This window comes from Prionailurus viverrinus, chromosome A2 (assembly GCF_022837055.1).
Source record: "Prionailurus viverrinus isolate Anna chromosome A2, UM_Priviv_1.0, whole genome shotgun sequence".
In the NCBI taxonomy this organism is placed as follows: Eukaryota; Metazoa; Chordata; class Mammalia; order Carnivora; family Felidae; genus Prionailurus; species Prionailurus viverrinus.
Genome location: NC_062562.1, coordinates 86,644,667 through 86,662,406, shown reverse-complemented (window position 1 = coordinate 86,662,406; position 17,740 = coordinate 86,644,667). Strand labels below are relative to the sequence as shown.

The 17,740-nt window shown below is 36.5% G+C and overlaps 1 protein-coding gene across 5 annotated transcripts in view; it reads left to right on the top strand.

Moving 5' to 3' along the window:
• The window catches only part of CACNA2D1 (calcium voltage-gated channel auxiliary subunit alpha2delta 1), a 709,277-nt gene that overhangs the window by 586,843 nt on the left and 104,694 nt on the right, over window positions 1–17,740 (top strand). For all 5 annotated transcript variants that reach the window (XR_007150230.1, XM_047849277.1, XM_047849276.1 and 2 more), the window contains 3 exons: window positions 1,746–1,815; window positions 3,942–3,992; window positions 6,586–6,685. Coding sequence is in view for 4 of the 5 variants with exons in the window: in XM_047849277.1 (XP_047705233.1) it covers window positions 1,746–1,815; window positions 3,942–3,992; window positions 6,586–6,685 (221 nt within the window). In the remaining variant the exon portion in view is untranslated. The remainder of the gene's footprint in view (window positions 1–1,745; window positions 1,816–3,941; window positions 3,993–6,585; window positions 6,686–17,740) is intronic.

The window sequence follows — 17,740 nt, the reverse complement described above, 5'->3', positions numbered from 1 at the left end:
AAAGCTTAAAATTGAGTTCATTGATAAAAGAAAAATATTTAAAGAGCCCAGATCCGGTTTTATAGAGTAAGATAAATGGGTGAATTTAAATCTGAGAGGCAATAAATGTGTAACCAGCACAGCATTGTACTGAAAGGATATCATTCATTTAAATTTGTAGTTACCACGATGACCCTCAGCTTGGGGAGTCACATATTATAGAGGAATACTTGAAAATGAACTGGCATGTCTCCCAGCATGCTTATTGCTTTATTCCAGTGCTACCACAAAAAGAAAAACAAAGTGAAATGTGATCTCAGTGGCTTTAAGTTTTTGCAAGTGCAGATTGCAGGAATGAAAGTAAACTTATCATTTCAGTTGCATTGACTACATTGTAAATGGTTGTTAGAGTAGTGCTATATTTAAACTGATTGATAGAAGTCATTTTCTAATATAGTCGCCCAGGAGAAAGAAATTTCTTAGTCAAGGAGAGACTCAGAAGTATGTTTTTTTGTTTTTTTGTTTGTCTTGTTTTGTTTTTTTTTGACATATCCTAATTGGCCATATTATCTTGTTTGGCTAATAAACCTGATTCACAGTCAAGTTTGTCATAATTTCCATAGTTTTAAATAAAGATGAGGGCAAAATAGATTCGAGGGCATAAGTCATGTACAATAGAAATTTTCATAAGAGTCATGTGTTCAAGGAGAGGACCTCTTCAGCATAAAATTGTCATCTGATTTATTAGCGTTTATTATTCTCCATTAGGTCTAAGTTGTGTGTGTGTGTAAAGCATTTAAGTTTAATTAAAGTACAGACTTAGAGTAAGTGTAAATTAATTATAGGTAAAAAATCAATGCAGTTAGACAATGTTTCTTTTTCTTCTGACAGCTGCAAAATGGTAAAGTCTCCGAAACTAGCAGAAGATTCTTGAATTTTACCTGAATCAATCAAATAAATTTAAGGAAAATAGTTTTTCATGGATTTATTATAATTCTCATTTAACCTTTTAATTATAATCTCAAACATTCTGGCCATTATCAAATATGTGAGTAATAAGGTTAAAAATTTATGCTCTTGGGGTGCCTGGGTGGCTCAGTTGGTTAAGTGTCCGACTTCAATCCAGGTCATGATCTTGTGAGTTCGAACTCCGTGTTGGGCTTTGTGCTGACAGCTTAGAGCCTGGAACCTTCAGATTTTGTGTCTCCCCCTATCTCTGCCTCTGTCCCGCTCATGTTTGCTCGCTCTCTCTCTCTCTCTCAAAAATAAACATCAAAAAATATATTTAAAAAATTATGCTATTATATAAATAACAATCCAGGAAAAACAACTATCTTTTATAGATCAGGATATATAGCATTGAATGAAAATATAAAGATCAAATAATTGGAAGTACAGTTCCATCTGTGGCAAATAATTTTTCTTTTAAGGTAAATTTTTGTGTTAGTAGAGGAGAAATAAAATGTATAACCTCTGGACACATGGTAAACATGTAAGTTACATCCAGGAAATCCCTTTGTCTACAAGTTATTTGTGAAATACTGTGAAAAAGGAAAATTGACATGTTAACTTTAATATTGCTGTGTTGTTTTCCATTTTAAAAAAGATTAAGGGCATAAGGATTGTATCTCTCATTTTAACATTGCTCATAACATTTAAGAGTGGACAGTGTGAAAGGTGTTTTGCGACTTTTCAAAATATCTTTTAGATGATAGCTAATATTTTGATTTAATTTTTCTATTTTTAATTTAATTTCTCTCTTTTAGCTTCTCCATGGGTTGATAACAGTAGAACTCCAAACAAGATTGATCTTTATGATGTACGCAGAAGACCATGGTAAGGATTTTTAGGTAGCCATGGAAAGATGACCTAGACAAAAGAAGGTTGCATGTGAAAAAGTTGAATCTTTCCATTTTAAAATGAATGAATATTGTCTAATTGTTTTACAGAGCTCTGGTGTATTTTTTTTCCTCGTCTAATAAGTAAATACAGTGAAAGCTCAATGAAGATGAGTTCAAATGAGCAACAATAATGAAAAGTGTTTAAATGATTTCAAGTGGACTAGTTTTAAGTTTTACATTCAATGTCGTCTCTAAATCTCTTTTAGCTGGTGGGGATTTTCTATTGAAAAGCACTCAGCTTACTTGGAGTAGAGCTCTAACGAAGTGTCTAGATAGAGTAGAAGGTAGATTGCCTCTGGCAGTGAACTAATGAGAACTGGTCCCAAGGTAAAAGCTGCCCCTAGTTATGGTCACATAGCTTAGGTTTCATTTTCACAAAAGGAAGCCTTTTTTGTTCCTCACTAAAGCAACTCATTCTCCTAACGTGTATCTCAAAAAATACCCAATAACTCATAATTGCATTCCCTGGGAAACAACTATTAAACTTGTGCATTTTATTTCTATTTTTTAAAAGTGTTATTTAATGTGTGGACATATCTTTTTTTGTGAGTTCACATTTTATACAATAAATTGCATCGTAATCTATTCTTTCGTATCAATACCTATAAGTGCTTACACATAAGAGACATGTTTAACATTGTTAAAAATCCTCTATTATTGGTTATTTAGATTATTGCTAACTTCTTTCTAGCATTTAAACAAATTCCAAGATGCACAATGGTTGATTCAAAGAAATTCATTTAAGACTTTTAAAATGTCCTGTTAAACATCCCAGTAGCAATTTACATGAAGGCCTGCCATTTGTAATAGTACCAGATATTATCATTAATCCATAGAATATTCCTGTTAATATTTCTCCAGGTGTGGTGGCTGTGGATCTTTGGGTTGTTGAAGGGAAGCCGAGACTATGACCTCACATAGAGTGGGTTCAGGAACCTGTTGTTTTGTGGGGAGACTTAGAAGCAAGGTGCCAACCTGAAAAGGCAGACAATATCCTGTTTTCTCAACTTCCCATGAGAAGCATGCCAGGACTGTTTAAAATGCTAGACATGAAATAGATTTGCCTTTCTTTGGAATATCCTGGCAGACCTGCTCCCTTTACCTTCTTGCAGAGAAACAGACTGGAGTACATGTTATAAACTGTTTCATGAACACATAGTCTTGAATGTTGGATGTTCTCTGAAAACGAATTGGCAGGTTTTTCAGCAGGCTTCTGAGAAGTTACATTTAGTCATGGGCATAGAGGCCTTAGAGGTAACTAAAAAGTTGAGTCTAGGTTCAGCTGTTCCTATTTGGTAAGTCAGGTCCCCTTCTCCTTCCTCATCATTCTGGGGCCAGACAGCATAATCTTTGGACATCATCTGCTTGCAGTTAAGTTAATTCCTCTGCAGTCACTGAACTCTTTGAATAGATCTCTCCTAGACTTGCTTTAATATGCAGACCTTGTGAATTTGTAGGGCTCAGGTTCATTGTGAGAATCAGCATTTTGAACTAGCTCTCCAGGTGATTCTTAGACACTGTAAAATTTGAGAGCCACCACTTGAAATTCTTGGTAATGGTATTATATGTTACTCTGTCTTGAATTACTTTGTATTTATTTTCTGTTGATAGTTGCTTCTTTTGTATTCCTAGAACACTTAGCTATTTCTGTGTTTATTTTTTGCATTGAAAATAAGATGTAACCTTATTCCTTAGAGTGAGTTTTCAAACTCATGGCCAACAAAATGGAATTTAGGAGGCATAGATATATAGAGGTTTTTCACATCCAAGAGTTTATTTATTTTGTTTCTGATATTAGAACGCATCACTTTATCTTTTGTTCTGTCTGTAAAACATACTTTAAATATTATGCTTCTGACATCTCTATTATGTTAAATATAGCTTTTATAAAGTTGACATTGTAGAATTGTGAATGGAAGCACATTGTCTACTCAGATAGAATGGAAGTAGGGCCTTGCTTGGAAACCAGCACAACTAAGAAATCAGTAAATATCAAATCAAAGCATATTAATATTTAATATTTTTCAAGAGAAGAAAATATTCCTATGGTATTTGTTTCAGGTACATCCAAGGAGCTGCATCACCTAAAGACATGCTTATTCTGGTTGATGTGTGAGTAGTGAAACATTTTATATTTATATACTGAAAATATAGGGATGATCTGTAGATAACAGTAGCATGTTGGTACTGAGAAATGGGTTGGGTCAAAAAAATGATGAAGAACAATTAGGATGACTTTTATATCCAGATGAAGAAGCCACATTAAGACAGTAACAAAATAAATATTCTCCTATTGAAAATAGGGAGCATCTATATTGGAATTGAAAATTATGGCATAGTCCTCAAGCCTGAGCTTTTTGAAAAATTATTCATTTGCTTCCAATTTTTTGCGTTGTATCTTAAAAAGTTTTAAAGTATGTGGTTGCTAAAACTTAGCAGTTCCTGCTACACACACACACACACACACACACACACACACACACACACACAAAATAGAACCATTTAGTTGACACTTAGTCATTAATAATTCAAATAACTTGTAAGGATTTGGACACAAAATAGATAAATATTAAATGTATTAACCACCAATACTGTGACTGTTTCAAGGGGAATGCTGATATACAGGAAAGAATTCCAGGAGTGTTTATATTGATCATTTTATTTATTTTTTTTCACTGCTTCAAGTTAAAGGCTTTGTGTGTATAATCTTCTAATAAGATTTAAGATAAAATTGTGGAACGTTGAAAATTTTTATTGTTTTTAAGTTTATTTATTTTGAAGTGGAGCGGGGGGAGCAGAGAAAGCGGGAGAGAGAGTACCCCAAGAGAATCCACACTGACAGCACGGAGCCTGTCACAGGGCTTGAACCCATGAACTGTGAAATTGTGGCCTGAGCAGAAACCAAGAGTTGGATGCTTAACCAACTGAGCCACTTAGGTGCCCCAAATAGTTTTTAAGGGCAATGCCAAGAAATTAAAAACATGAGGTATAAAATGCTTTTTTTCCTTGAGTAAAAGTTGTATCTTCTTATGTTCTTTGCCACACTGGAAAAAGAAGAATCCAAGGTTTTGTAGGCATCTAAATGCGTATTACAAGCTAGTATCAACATTTTAAAACCATTTTAAAAAATGATCTGAAGTAAACAAGTTAAAACCCTATCACCTATCCTGAGAAAGAGAAGGTATAATGAATTTAGTAAATGTAACTAACATGTCAATTCTCATTTCATTTCTTATGATATATTTAAATCAGAACTTATTTTAATTATTATACAGTTTATATCATATAGTAATCCTGATATTCTTCCTAAGTATAAATCTAAATGCTAATTCAATATATTTTAATCTTATTGGATATATAATAATCTTCAGAAATAATTTTTCATATTAAAATATTTAGAACCTACATGCATATCCCAAAATTAAAAATACATATGAAGTTGAAATACCATTTTTAAGGACTATTTCAACAGACAGGTATGGAAGGTCTCCTGTATATAATGTGATAATATAGAGACAAATATGATGAAGGTGTCTCTCAAAGATACTTCAAGTGTATTAGTGAAACTAAACCCTATTCCCAAGTAACTAAAATAATTGTAGAAAGTAATAGATACAAAGTATGACACAGCACTAGAAGTCCATAGGAAAGAACACTTTGATTTAAAGTGTCAGGGAAGACTTCATTGTGGAGATAAAATTAGAATGTTTAGGGGTAAGATTTCATAAGGTAGGCATCGGAGAGGAGAGGAAAGAGAATGGAATTTCTAGTAAAACAATTGACATGAGCAAAGTGGCCTAGGTGAGAACATCTGGGGGAACTCTTTTGAGCAGATGGAAGAAAGAAAGATGGTGAAAGTTTTTGAATGCAGGGCTACATGACTGTTGAGTAGTTACTAGTTAACTATGAGCTATTAACAGTATTAGGTAGAGGTATATTGCCAGAATTGCATGGGGAGGAGAAGAGACTAAGCTGGATAGAGTGGCTGTTATCCAAGCTCAGGGGCTTCTGGTAAGAAGCACTTGAGGCTGAGTGGAGAGAAGATGGAGAGGAAGCCACTTCCATGGCAATGGAAGTGGAATGAAAAAGGAGGGTTGAAAGAGAGGAGGAAATTGGATGACTGAAATGCAGCCTGGTTGGTACCAAGAACATTAATAGGAAAAAAGTATGTCTGGGTGCAATTTGCCTTTTTGAACATAGAATCTGTAGTTGTTTAATAAACAGCCGGAGGTCGAAAAGTGGGGAAAACCAGGGCTCTAGACATGTAGAAGAGTTAGTTGCCTAGAGATGAGTCTTACAATTAGATGAGATCACCTAGAATCATAGAATGTGTACTGACAAGAAAAATAAAAGATGAAACCCCTTCTAACTTGGATAACAGAGCTGGTAGTATGTTTTTCCTGAATAAGTAAATGTTCTATGAGTATCTCTTGTTTCCTAAAATTGTCCCTGGACGTACAATTTTTAGCATTGTAGTTAGAAACATATATGTTCTCATGCTGACGGGAAAGAAAGACAAAATTTTTTTATAATTTATTTCTACTCTATCAAAAAGGTGACTTTCATTAGTACGAATTTTTAAAGGCAAAATAATTTAAATATTATATGGGTGACCTAGAGTTAGTGCAAAAGTCTCCTTTCCTCGGGATGTCTGGTGTTACTTAAATATGTGGTCATTAACACGCACACACCCATTTCTTTATAGGAGTGGAAGTGTTAGTGGGTTGACACTTAAATTGATCCGCACATCTGTCTCCGAAATGTTGGAAACCCTCTCAGATGACGATTTCGTGAATGTAGCTTCAGTAAGTATAAGATGACTGCATTTTTGCTGAACTAATTCTGCAATTTCTATCTTCGCCTGGTTTTAAATACTTCATAGTGTTTTATCATTGATAGGCTGAGATATTTCTGATCTATATTTTAGCACCATCTTATGAGCTGTCCTATCTTGTTACTAATTCTCCTGTATTTTCATGCCAAAGTCAAATGTCTAAGGCTTTCCCCGTGAGTGAAGTAATTGAAGTAATATGAAGAAAAAAACACTACAGTTATTCTCGTTCACTCACAGGAGCTGAAACAGGTGACATGAAATGAACCCCTGTATCCACTGATATCAATGTGACTCTAATAAGTAGTAACTTGATAGTATAATTAGATAGCAATTTTCTATCCATTTTAATACTCATTTTTCACACTGGACACATCCATAATGTATTATGCTTTTTTTAATTGAAGTAAAATTAAGATACAATGTTATATTAGTTTCAGGTATACAACGTATTGATTCAACAGTTCTATACATTACTCAGTGCTCATCATAAGTATAATCACCATCTGTCATAATGTTATTCCAATATTGTTGCCTATATTCTCTATACTCTACTTTCAATCTCTGTGAACTATTTATTTTATAATTGGAAGTTTGTACCTTTCAATCCACTTTATTTTACCCATTGCCCCCAACCACCTCCCTTTTGGCAAGCCATGTTTGTTCTTTGTATTTAAGAGTCTGGTTTTTGTCTGCTTGTTCATTTGTTTTGTTTTTTAGATTCTACATATAAGTGAAATCATACAGTATTTGTTCTTTCCCATTTGACATTTCTTTTAGTATGATACTTTCTAGGTCGTCACAAATGTCAAGACTTCATTATTTTTTTTACGACTGAGTCATATTCCAGTGTGTGTGTGTGTGTGTGTGTGTGTGTGTGTGTGTGTGTGTGTTAACTCATGTTTTCTTTATACATTTATCTTTTGGGTTATATTCATGTCTTGGCTATTTTAATACTGCAGTAAACATAGGGGTGCATGTATCTTTTTGAATTGTGTTTTGTTTTCTTTGGGTTACCTAGTAGTAGAATTACTGGATCATATAGTATTTCTATTTTTAATTTTTTTTTTTTTTTGAGGACCGTCCATGTTGTTTTCCACAGTGGCTGCATCAATTCATATTCCTACCAATAGTGCGTGAAGGTTTCTTTTTCTCCCCATCCTAACCACCCCTTGGAATTTCTTGTCTTTTTGATGCTAGCCATTTTGACAGGTCTAAGGCAATACCTTTTTGTGGGTTTGATATGCATTCCCTGATGATTAGTAGTGTTGAGCAACTTTTCATGTGTCTATTGGCCATTTCTATGTCTTTGGAAAAATATATTCAGGTCCTCTCCCCATTATTTAATTGGGTTATTTAGTATTTTATGGGTTTTTTTGGGGGGGTGGGGAAGTTTTGAGTTGCACAAGTTCTGTATTTTGGATATTAACCCCTTATTGGATATGTCATTTGCAAATATATTCTCCCATTCAATAGGTTGTTTTTTTCGTTTTGTTGATGGTTTCCTTTGTTGTGCAAAAGCTTTGTACTTTAATGTAGTTCCAATAGTTTATTTTTGCTTTCCTTTGCCTGAGGAGATCTATCTAGAAAAATGTTGCTAAAGCCAATATCAAAGAGATTACTGCCTATATTTTTTTCTAGGAGTTGTGTTATTTCAGATCTTACTTTAAGGTTTTTAATCCACTTTGAGTTTCTTTTTGTGTATGGTTAAGAAAGTGGTCCAGTTTCATTCTTTTGCTCACAGCTGTCCAGTTTTTCCAGCACCATTTGTTGAAGACTCTTTTTCCCCTTGTATATTCTTGCCTCTATTGTCGTTGATTAATTGCCCATATAAGTGTGGGTTTATTTTTGGGTTCTCTGTTTTGTTCCTTTGATCTGTGTGTCTGTTTTTGTGACAGTACCATACTGTTGTGATTACTGCAGCGTTTAGTCCATCTTGAAATCTTGGATTGTGGCATTCCTAGCTTTCTTGCTCAGGATTGCTCTGGCTCAAGTTCTTGCTCAAGATTGCTCTGGCTATTTGGGGTCTTTTGTGGTTCCACACAAACTTTAGTGTTATTTTGTTCCAGTTAGGTGGAAAATGTCACTGGTAATATGTTATATAATAATGTATTAACAATTATGTGTGTTACATTTTCAAAGTATTATTTAATAACATGAGAACCAATGTGCTTTTTTAAAAGTGTCACTTCCCAAGAACCATATTAGAGCTTCCTACTCATAGCTAGAGAGTGTTGAACTCTGAGGCAAATAAAATAGGACAAAATGAATGTTACCACGTCTCATTTTAATTAATAGAATTTAGGCAAGAAATTTCATGACTGTTTACTGGTGGATAGAATTTCACATTTGAAGTGGGTATATTCATAGAGATGGAACTGAGGGATTTGTGGTCAGATCATTTTGTATTGAACACAGAAGAACAGATCTGTCTCTGAAACTCCTTGGGAGGGAGAAGTTAAAGCAGCTCCTTTCACTGGACGGGCATCCCTGGGCGGGGGGGGGGGGGAGTAGTCAGGGAAGCAGGTGTAATCCCCTTGTTAACCAGAGCTCCAGGTAATTGGAGATATTTCATAGATTATATATTCCCACTAGGCAAGAACTCTAAAAACCTCTTTTTGAGACTGCTTTTCATCTGGGCCACACGTGTGTCTCCGGTGCAGTAAGGTACAACCTGGTCTTTTAGTTGCCCAGGGCTGCCGTAACTGAATACCACACCCTGGGGAGCTCACATGTATTTTCTCATGATTCTGTAGGCTGGAACTCCGAGATCAAGGTGCTGGCAGGGTCAATGTCTCCTGATGCGTCCTTCCTTGGCTGCCAGATGGCTGCTGTATTGCTGTTTATATAGATAGTCATCCCTGTAGATGTAGCCCTGGGTGTGTCCTCTTATTATTACATGGACAGCAGTCATAGTAGATTATGTCCTCATCCTAAGTCCCCTGCTTCCACACAGCCCACACTCCAGTGGGGAGAAACAAAGGGATGTGGTGGATTTCGGACAACGGCAAGTTCCCTGAAAGTGGGTGATGGGACCCCAAGCAGAGCGGGTGCTGCTTCTGTTGGGGCAGAAAGAACTGGGCTCTGCGAGGAGGCAAGCTTCGGGCTGAGGCCCGAGGAGGAGGCTGTCTGAAGCACTCTAAGGGAAGACCATTCTGGCCGGAGGGAACAGCCAGTGCAGAGGGCCTGAAGAGGGGAGCCCGGCTGTGCATCTGAGGGGCAGAAAGGAGCTCGGGGGATTGGAGCACGTGAGCCTGGGAGAGGCTGGAAGGTGAGGTGGGGGAGATAGGCTTGGACCCCCAGTGCCTGGAAGGGCCACAGAACAGGTTTGCGTTCTAGCACAAGCAAGGTGTATGCTACGGCCTTTGAAGAGTTTTCTTGACTCTAGTTATGACTGGTGTACAGCCAGTTACTAGTGGAGTCTTTGTTGCCACACGACTGGTGAGTGACTTAATTCTGCAATCCCATTCTGCGGATCTGCTTCCTAAGACCACTGCTAGTATCAGTTTAGATTGGGTTTCCCCACAAAGAGTCCCTGAGGCAAGGATTCAAGGACAAATCATTTATTTTAGAAAATGACTCTAAGAAATGCTTAGAGAAATGTGAAAAGCCAAAGAGAGAGAGCAGAAAGAGAGAGAACTAACAAATGATGGATTATCAAACATTACCACTCTGAGTGATACAGTTTAATCCTCTGTACAATTCTGAGAATTAGCACAGATTACATGAATCAGAGTTACCCTCCTATGGGGAAAATGTGCTGGAGTATTTATAGTTAACAATTGCTCACGAGGAACGTTAATACCCTGATGTTCCCAGGCCAACATGTACTCAGGCAGAGGGCTTGTAGAAATCTCAGCCACTTAAATTTGGGTTGGCACGCATGGAAATACGGATGGGACACCAACAGCATCTGCCTTAGCTAGAAACTAAACAATGCTATTATTAAATATGCTTTAAAAGGATTTCTGATTTAACAGAAGAAATGGCTTTGAATGAATTTTTTTGGTCTTCAACATTTAGCTAGCAAGTAATGATTCTTTTTAAAAATTGTTTTAATGTTTATTTAGAGACAGAGCATGAGCAGGGGAGGGGCAGAGAGAGAGGGAGACACAGAATCTGAAGCAGGCTCCAAACTGTCAACACAGAGCCCGATGCAGGTCTCAAACCCATGAACTGCGAGATCATGACCTGAGCCTAAGTCGGATGCTTAACCGACTGAGCTACCCAGGCGGCCCTGAATTTTTCTTAATAAAATCACTTAGGTGGGATTGACATTGGGATTCTTCATGCCTGACAAGTCTTAAAGATCATTGCTTTTCTTAATGATATTATGGCTCTTAATCATGTATTGCTTTAGAGAGCATTGTTAACTACTTAAAAAACATAATTGTAAGATATTTCCCTGTGGTTTCTGTGAGCCTGGTCAGCAGACTTTATTGGTTCATTGACAGTTCTTGGTAAATCCTTACTTGTACATCCTCACTTGATGTACCTTGAATTGTGTAAGCTAAATGCCTATTGGCAAATGGAATATGTTGCTTGTGGAAAGAACTGGGAGTGTGTTTGATCTGGAAATAATGTATCTCAATATGTCAAGTTAAAAATGATGAAAATACTCAGTTACATATTCACACGTAGGGAAGAAGAAGGACATTGGGAAATGCTCAACCCGTGCAAACTGTGAGGCAAATAATGCAGGAAGATATTTGAAAGATGAAACCATCATGATTTCCCACTCTACTTCCAGGGAAAATTATTACTGGTCTCAGCTGCTGTATATTGGCTTGTTTAGTGTAGATTAGTTAGTTAAATTTACTTTCCTTGTTTGTGGCCCTCATTTGCCATAGAGATATTTTTGTCAACTCTGAATTTTTTTTACTAACTATATACTTTTGCTTAATTTTATTATTTCAGAAAAATCATGAGTACATTTTCATGATTGAAAAGTCACTGAATGTTTTTAAGTGAGCTTATTATTCCCACCATAGATGTTTCCTTCAGAAAATCAGTATGAACAAGATCTAAGGTAGATATGTGTTCATTGTTGATCTTATTTATGTATTAACCTTCAAGTAATCACAAGTCATGAGGTGGTTTTTTAAACACTGCTTATGTGGCAGGAACTGTTCTATGTGTTTTCCATGATGACTCATTCAGTCTTCACAACTGCCTTGTGAGGTCAATACTGTTACCATCCTTAAGTTTATAGATAAAGAATCAGAGTTCTAGTAACTTTTATAAGGGAGAAGGTAGGATTGGAGCACAGCCATCTTCATTTATGAATCTTGAGGAGAATATAAAATATATTTACTAATTTTTTTGTGAAATCTGATATATTTATTTTATTTAAAAAAAAATTTAACGTTTATTTATTTTTGAGACAGAGAGAGAGAGACAGAGCATGAATGGGGGAGGGTCAGAGAGAGAGGGAGACACAGAATCGGAAGCAGGCTCCAGGTTCTGAGCCATCAGCCCAGAGCCCGACGCGGGGCTCGAATTCACGGACCGAACCATGAGATCGTGACCTGAGCTGAAGTCGGACTCTCAACCCAATGAGCCACCCAGGCACCCCAATTTTTCAATATAATGTATTGTCGAAGTAGCTAATATACAGTGTGTAAAGTGTGCTCTTGGTTTTTGGGGTAGATTCTTGTGGTTCTTCACTTGCATACCACACCCAGTGCTCATCCCAACAGGTGCCCTCCTCAATGCCCATCACCCATTTTCCCCTCTCCCTCACCCCCCCTTCCAAAATCTATAAAGGACTTAGCAAACTCAACACCTGAAATCTGATATACTTAAATAAAACTCCAAAATATTGGAATTGTTAGAAATTCTAAGATAGAAATATTATTAGATTGTAAAAGCAAAGAGAAAACCCTTTTAAATCTGAATGTATTTTTAAAGAAGACTGTTATTTATGTTTTGGTGGAGAAGTAAATTTTTCCATATTTTGGCTTGAAAAAGCACATATGAATTAGATTAATCTTATAATTGCAAATGAATACTTAAACACTATGTCTGGGTTATACATTTGGCCTAGGTAGTATAATTTTTTATATATTTATTTACCTCCTTTATCATGTGTCTTGCTCCTATGCTCTTATTCATGTTTATATAATATTTAACATCAACCACATTAACTTCATAATTTCACAAATTCATCAGTTTTATTGGTTAGCATGCTATATTTGGGGTTATAAAATGCCTAAAATGGATACATTTAAAGATAATTGATTATGTTGCAATGTTTTGGTGAGAGAAAAGCAAACTTCTGTTTTGTCCTTAACCAGGCCTTTCTCATTAAATAAAAAATTAATAATTTAATGATATGGCAATTCTAAGGAAAAAGCTCTTCAAAATCTAATATGCTGGTGTGTGTGTGTGTGTGTGTGTGTGTGTGTGTGTGTGTGTGTGTTCACATGTGCATATACAGGTGTGCATGTATTTTCTTTCTTTTTTTTTCTCTGAAACTGAATGTCTAGGAAAGAAACAATGTCACTTTTAGTGTTTATAACTTCAGGGAGGCATTATAATAAGGTGCTGAGAAAACCTGGTAGTGATTGTGCAGTAAATTTTGACAGTAATTTTTCCACAACCCTCACGCAGTTTTCTTCATCCTCCTACCAAAGATCACGTGAGTCATCCAGAGTGTTAGGATGCAATCCATAGGAACACTTGACAAAATTGCTTAGACCCACCGGACAGAAAAACAGCCTCTCATTTTTAGGTTTATATTTCTAAGTCTCTTAATATTTTGTAAAGAACAGTAATTGTTATGCTTAAGTCATGTAATGCACGTGTAAGATGTCAGAACTACATCCCAAATGTCATGTCCTAGGGAGTTCTTTGTTATCTCCAGGGCGATTCTGTTGTCTCCAGGGCATTGTTGGTTGCAGAAAGGAAGCCTGCTGTTGGGCAAAGCTTATGCAAGCATCACACGACTGTTTTCCTACTAATCTGGTTACATGCTTTGATGGAAGAAAGTGGTAGATGATAGGAGCAACAATTCAATCACAGCATGTTCTGATTTACAGACATCATTTCAACTGTTGACACAATGAGTGGAGTTTGTTTATGAAACTGAGGGAGTTTGACATTTCAAGAGTAAAATACTGCAAGCCAGTGGAAGATGACAAGGAAATGTGTGCTGATTATGAACAGTGTGTGAAAAGTTAACAACGGAAGAAAATGGCCATGCGTTTCAATAAGATCACATCTTGTTGCTTAAGAATTAGATGCAAATGTTCTGGTGACATTAAGCATTTTTCAGTCCCTTTTTTTCTTGGAAGTTTTTCTAATATGTGGTCATTATAAAGTGCAGTCTTTGGGGGCGCCTGTGTGGCTCAGTAGATTAAGCGTCTGACTTCAGCTCAGGTTCATGAGTTCAAGCCCCGTGTCAGGCTCTGTGCTGACAACTCAGAGCCTAGAGTTTGCTTTGGATTCTGTGTCTGCCTCTCTCTCTCTGCCCCTTCTCCATTCATGCTCTGTCACTGTCTCTTTCAAAAATAATTAAATATTTTTAAAAATTAAAAAATGTAGCCTTTAATACTCATGAGAAAGAAATAATCAAAATACACTTCCTTATAGTATCTCTGATATTAGTTGAAGTAAGCTCTGCGCTTTGTCTGGATAGTAGGCACTAAACAGCGATTCTGGAAATGACAGTGTCTAAATGCAAGTGCAGAATGAGGACTAAGGAGCCACAGTCATCATAGCAGGAGGCTGGACAGGGATGATCACAACGTCATGCTGGTGGCATTAGCAAGACTCTCTGGTTAAGTGATCTGCTTCCCACTCTCCACAGATGACTCTGCCTCTTAGATGCACTGGTAGAATTGTATAGAAACAATGTACCACCTTTGAGGCTGACTCATTAGCTTGCAAATAGGATAAAATTTCAGGTACTTCCCAGGTTTTGACTTGACAGTCTAACACCAACTAATGTCACACTGGAGGTTTGTTTAAATACAAGATTGCACTGTATCTTCAAGAAAGACATGGCTTGGATTGTTCGTTTTCTCCTGTGTTTTAAGTTTGAGTTTTCCTTCTAAAATATGCTTCGTGTGTTCCTAGACAAGGGCATGGTTTTCGTAGCTTAGAACTTTGCTACTCTGCCTGTAATAATGAGCACATTTGTAAGTTGTTGCACTACTTAAATTTAAAAGTGAGTTTTTTCATCCTTACAAAACAGGCCCTCTTTTTGCCAGAGCACAAATAAAGTGACAGATAATTGGTGTGCCAGTGCATTTTTTGTGAGCCATGAAGTCTAGGACAGAAATTTCATTTCATGTCTTATAAAATAGTCATCATCTAGATTTCAAGACATTTTTATGTCGATTCAGCTCTCTTTTATGTCAGTGACCAAGAATTTTGTAGCTTTATACCCTTGCCACGTAAGGAGGGGCCCATGATTGAAAAGCAGAGCAGCCCCTGACAGCTGGTTAGAAATGTGGACTCTCAGGCACCACACTTCAGGGTCAGAATCTTCATTTAGCAAAGCCTGTCCAGTGAGTCCTAGGCCATGAGGAAATCGGGAAGTCAAGGTACTGGAGGGAGGTACATTTAGCAAAGTCCAACAGGCATCTGTCTGGAGCTTGTTGTAACTTATAATGCTTATTGCTGATTTAGATTTTAAGATCTTGGTTAATTCACAGCATTATTAGTAGTATGGATGTTTATGAATATTTTTATACTGTAGCCATTTGCTTTATGGAGGGGAGTATTAAGACAGGATGAGTAGAGTTAGATTTATTAAAAGAACCCTAGTTCTCCCTTTTTATATGCTTTTTTTTAAGGTAAAGATGGGTGCTTTATAAACTTAACTCTATTTAAAAGGTACATAAATTATGGAAGACTCTATTTGAGAAGACTATCAAATAAAGGACAAATTTAGAGTTTATAATAACAGGGCACGTAATCAAGGTTATTTAGTTTAAAAAAAAAAAAGATTGCCAGAGGATAAATTAATTGCTTTGCATGTATAAGGAAAGTTTATAAGAAGGTGTTGACAAGCATTATAAATATTTTTTCCATTAATTACATGGTGCACTAAAGGCAGTTTTTGGTACTTAGAAATTAGTTTCATTTGCAGTTTTAGAAATGACAATGTGATACTTAAGGTGAGGCTGAAGGAGAACTTTTCTTTTGAACTAATTTATTGTTTTTAATAATATAAAAGTTACAACTTATTTTCTGGGACTTGAAGGACTAGGAAAAGAGTCCATGCGCCATAGGCATGTCAGGACTTGGTAAGATTATTCAGAATCCAAGTATTCACTTAATCATGACAATAGGTCAAGAGAGTGACTGGGGCTGACCTGAGCTGTAACTTTAGCCAAATTGCTCACAGTTATTTAAGGTCTCATATTTGTTCCTAATTACTTAGTAGGCGTAAATTCAGCAGAAATCAAAATATAAATTGATATTACATTAAAGTACTGACTTGTAGAATGCATCGACTTTAACCTTAATTTGTGAATAGAAGAATCTCCTTTCAACACATTGCTAAGGTTCTAGAAAACATTTTGAGAATCTTGATGTCTATGGTAGAACTTGAAAACATGAACTAGACATGGAAGTCTTTTTGTTGTTTCTTCCATTGAAAAGGACTTTGGCATAAAGTGACTGTTTGCATGTTAAATTCTCTTATAAATATCAAATATTAGCATTTGCCTTTTTCCATAATTAATTCCTCTTTCTAACATTTTGTCCAATGATTACACACTTTGAAAATGTAGTATTCCAAAATTTTTTTCATTCCTCATGTTCTCTCTCCTTTTTTTTTTTTTTAAAGAGCTTCTTTTTTTAATTTTTTTTCAACGTTTTTTATTTATTTTTGGGACAGAGAGAGACAGAGCATGAACGGGGGAGGGGCAGAGAGAGAGGGAGACACAGAATCGGAAACAGGCTCCAGGCTCTGAGCCATCAGCCCAGAGCCCGACGCGGGGCTCGAACTCACGGACCGCGAGATCGTGACCTGGCTGAAGTCGGACGCTTAACCGACTGCGCCACCCAAGCGCCCCTCTCTCTCCTTTTTAACCTGATGCTCTGTTGATAGGTATCTTCTTTATTTAATTTTTTTCATTAATTTATACCCTAATCATGCTCAAGTTTTTCAAATATTTGTTATATTGAAATATATTTTAAAATATATGTATATTTATATGTTTGATTTCAGGTTGAATATAATTTCTTCAAGTCATGCTGGTAACTATTTGTTGGTTCCAAATGCTGTTTCCTGTTTAAAAGAACTGGGTGGTGATGTTACTAACCTTACTTAAAAAAAAATAGATCTCTTCTTTCTGTTAAGTGCATATCTTATTGGTATGCACAGATTAGAAATTGCTTCTGATTTACCCTGAGTCTTGATGCTTCCGAGTCTAGATAGATGCGTGCTTCTTTTCATTCAAGTGCTTCCATAATAGAGTGGACCTCCTTGACTACCAAATCTCCAGTGTCATTCCACTTTTGGTTATACTATCTCTTTAATCATTGTCAGTCACTTGACTTCACTTTCTTTTTCTTCGTAGTTAATCATTGTCAGTCACTTGACTTCACTTTCTTTTTCTTCGTAGCATTTTTCTCCACCTGATACTTAATTTTTTTTTTTAATGTTTACTTATTTTTGAGACAGAGAGAGACAGAGCATGAACGGGGGAGGGGCAGAGAGAGGGAGACACAGAACTGGAAGCAGGCTCCAGGCTCTGAGCCATCAGCCCAGAGCCTGACTCGGGGCTTGAACTCACGGTCCGTGAGATCGTGACCTGAGCTGAAGTCAGACACTCAACCGACTGAGCCACCCAGGCGCCCCTCTACCTGATACTTTATATATATATGTTTGTTGTTTATTTTCTATACCCCTGCACTCCCACCTCCCCACCAATGGATGCTTTTTTTTTTTTGACTATAGAGACACCGTTTTACTGAAATGTTACTGTATATAGAAAAATGCAGAGGCGCCTGGGTGGCTCAGTTGGTTGAGTGTCCGATTTCAGCTCAGGTCATGATCTCACAGCTCGTGAGT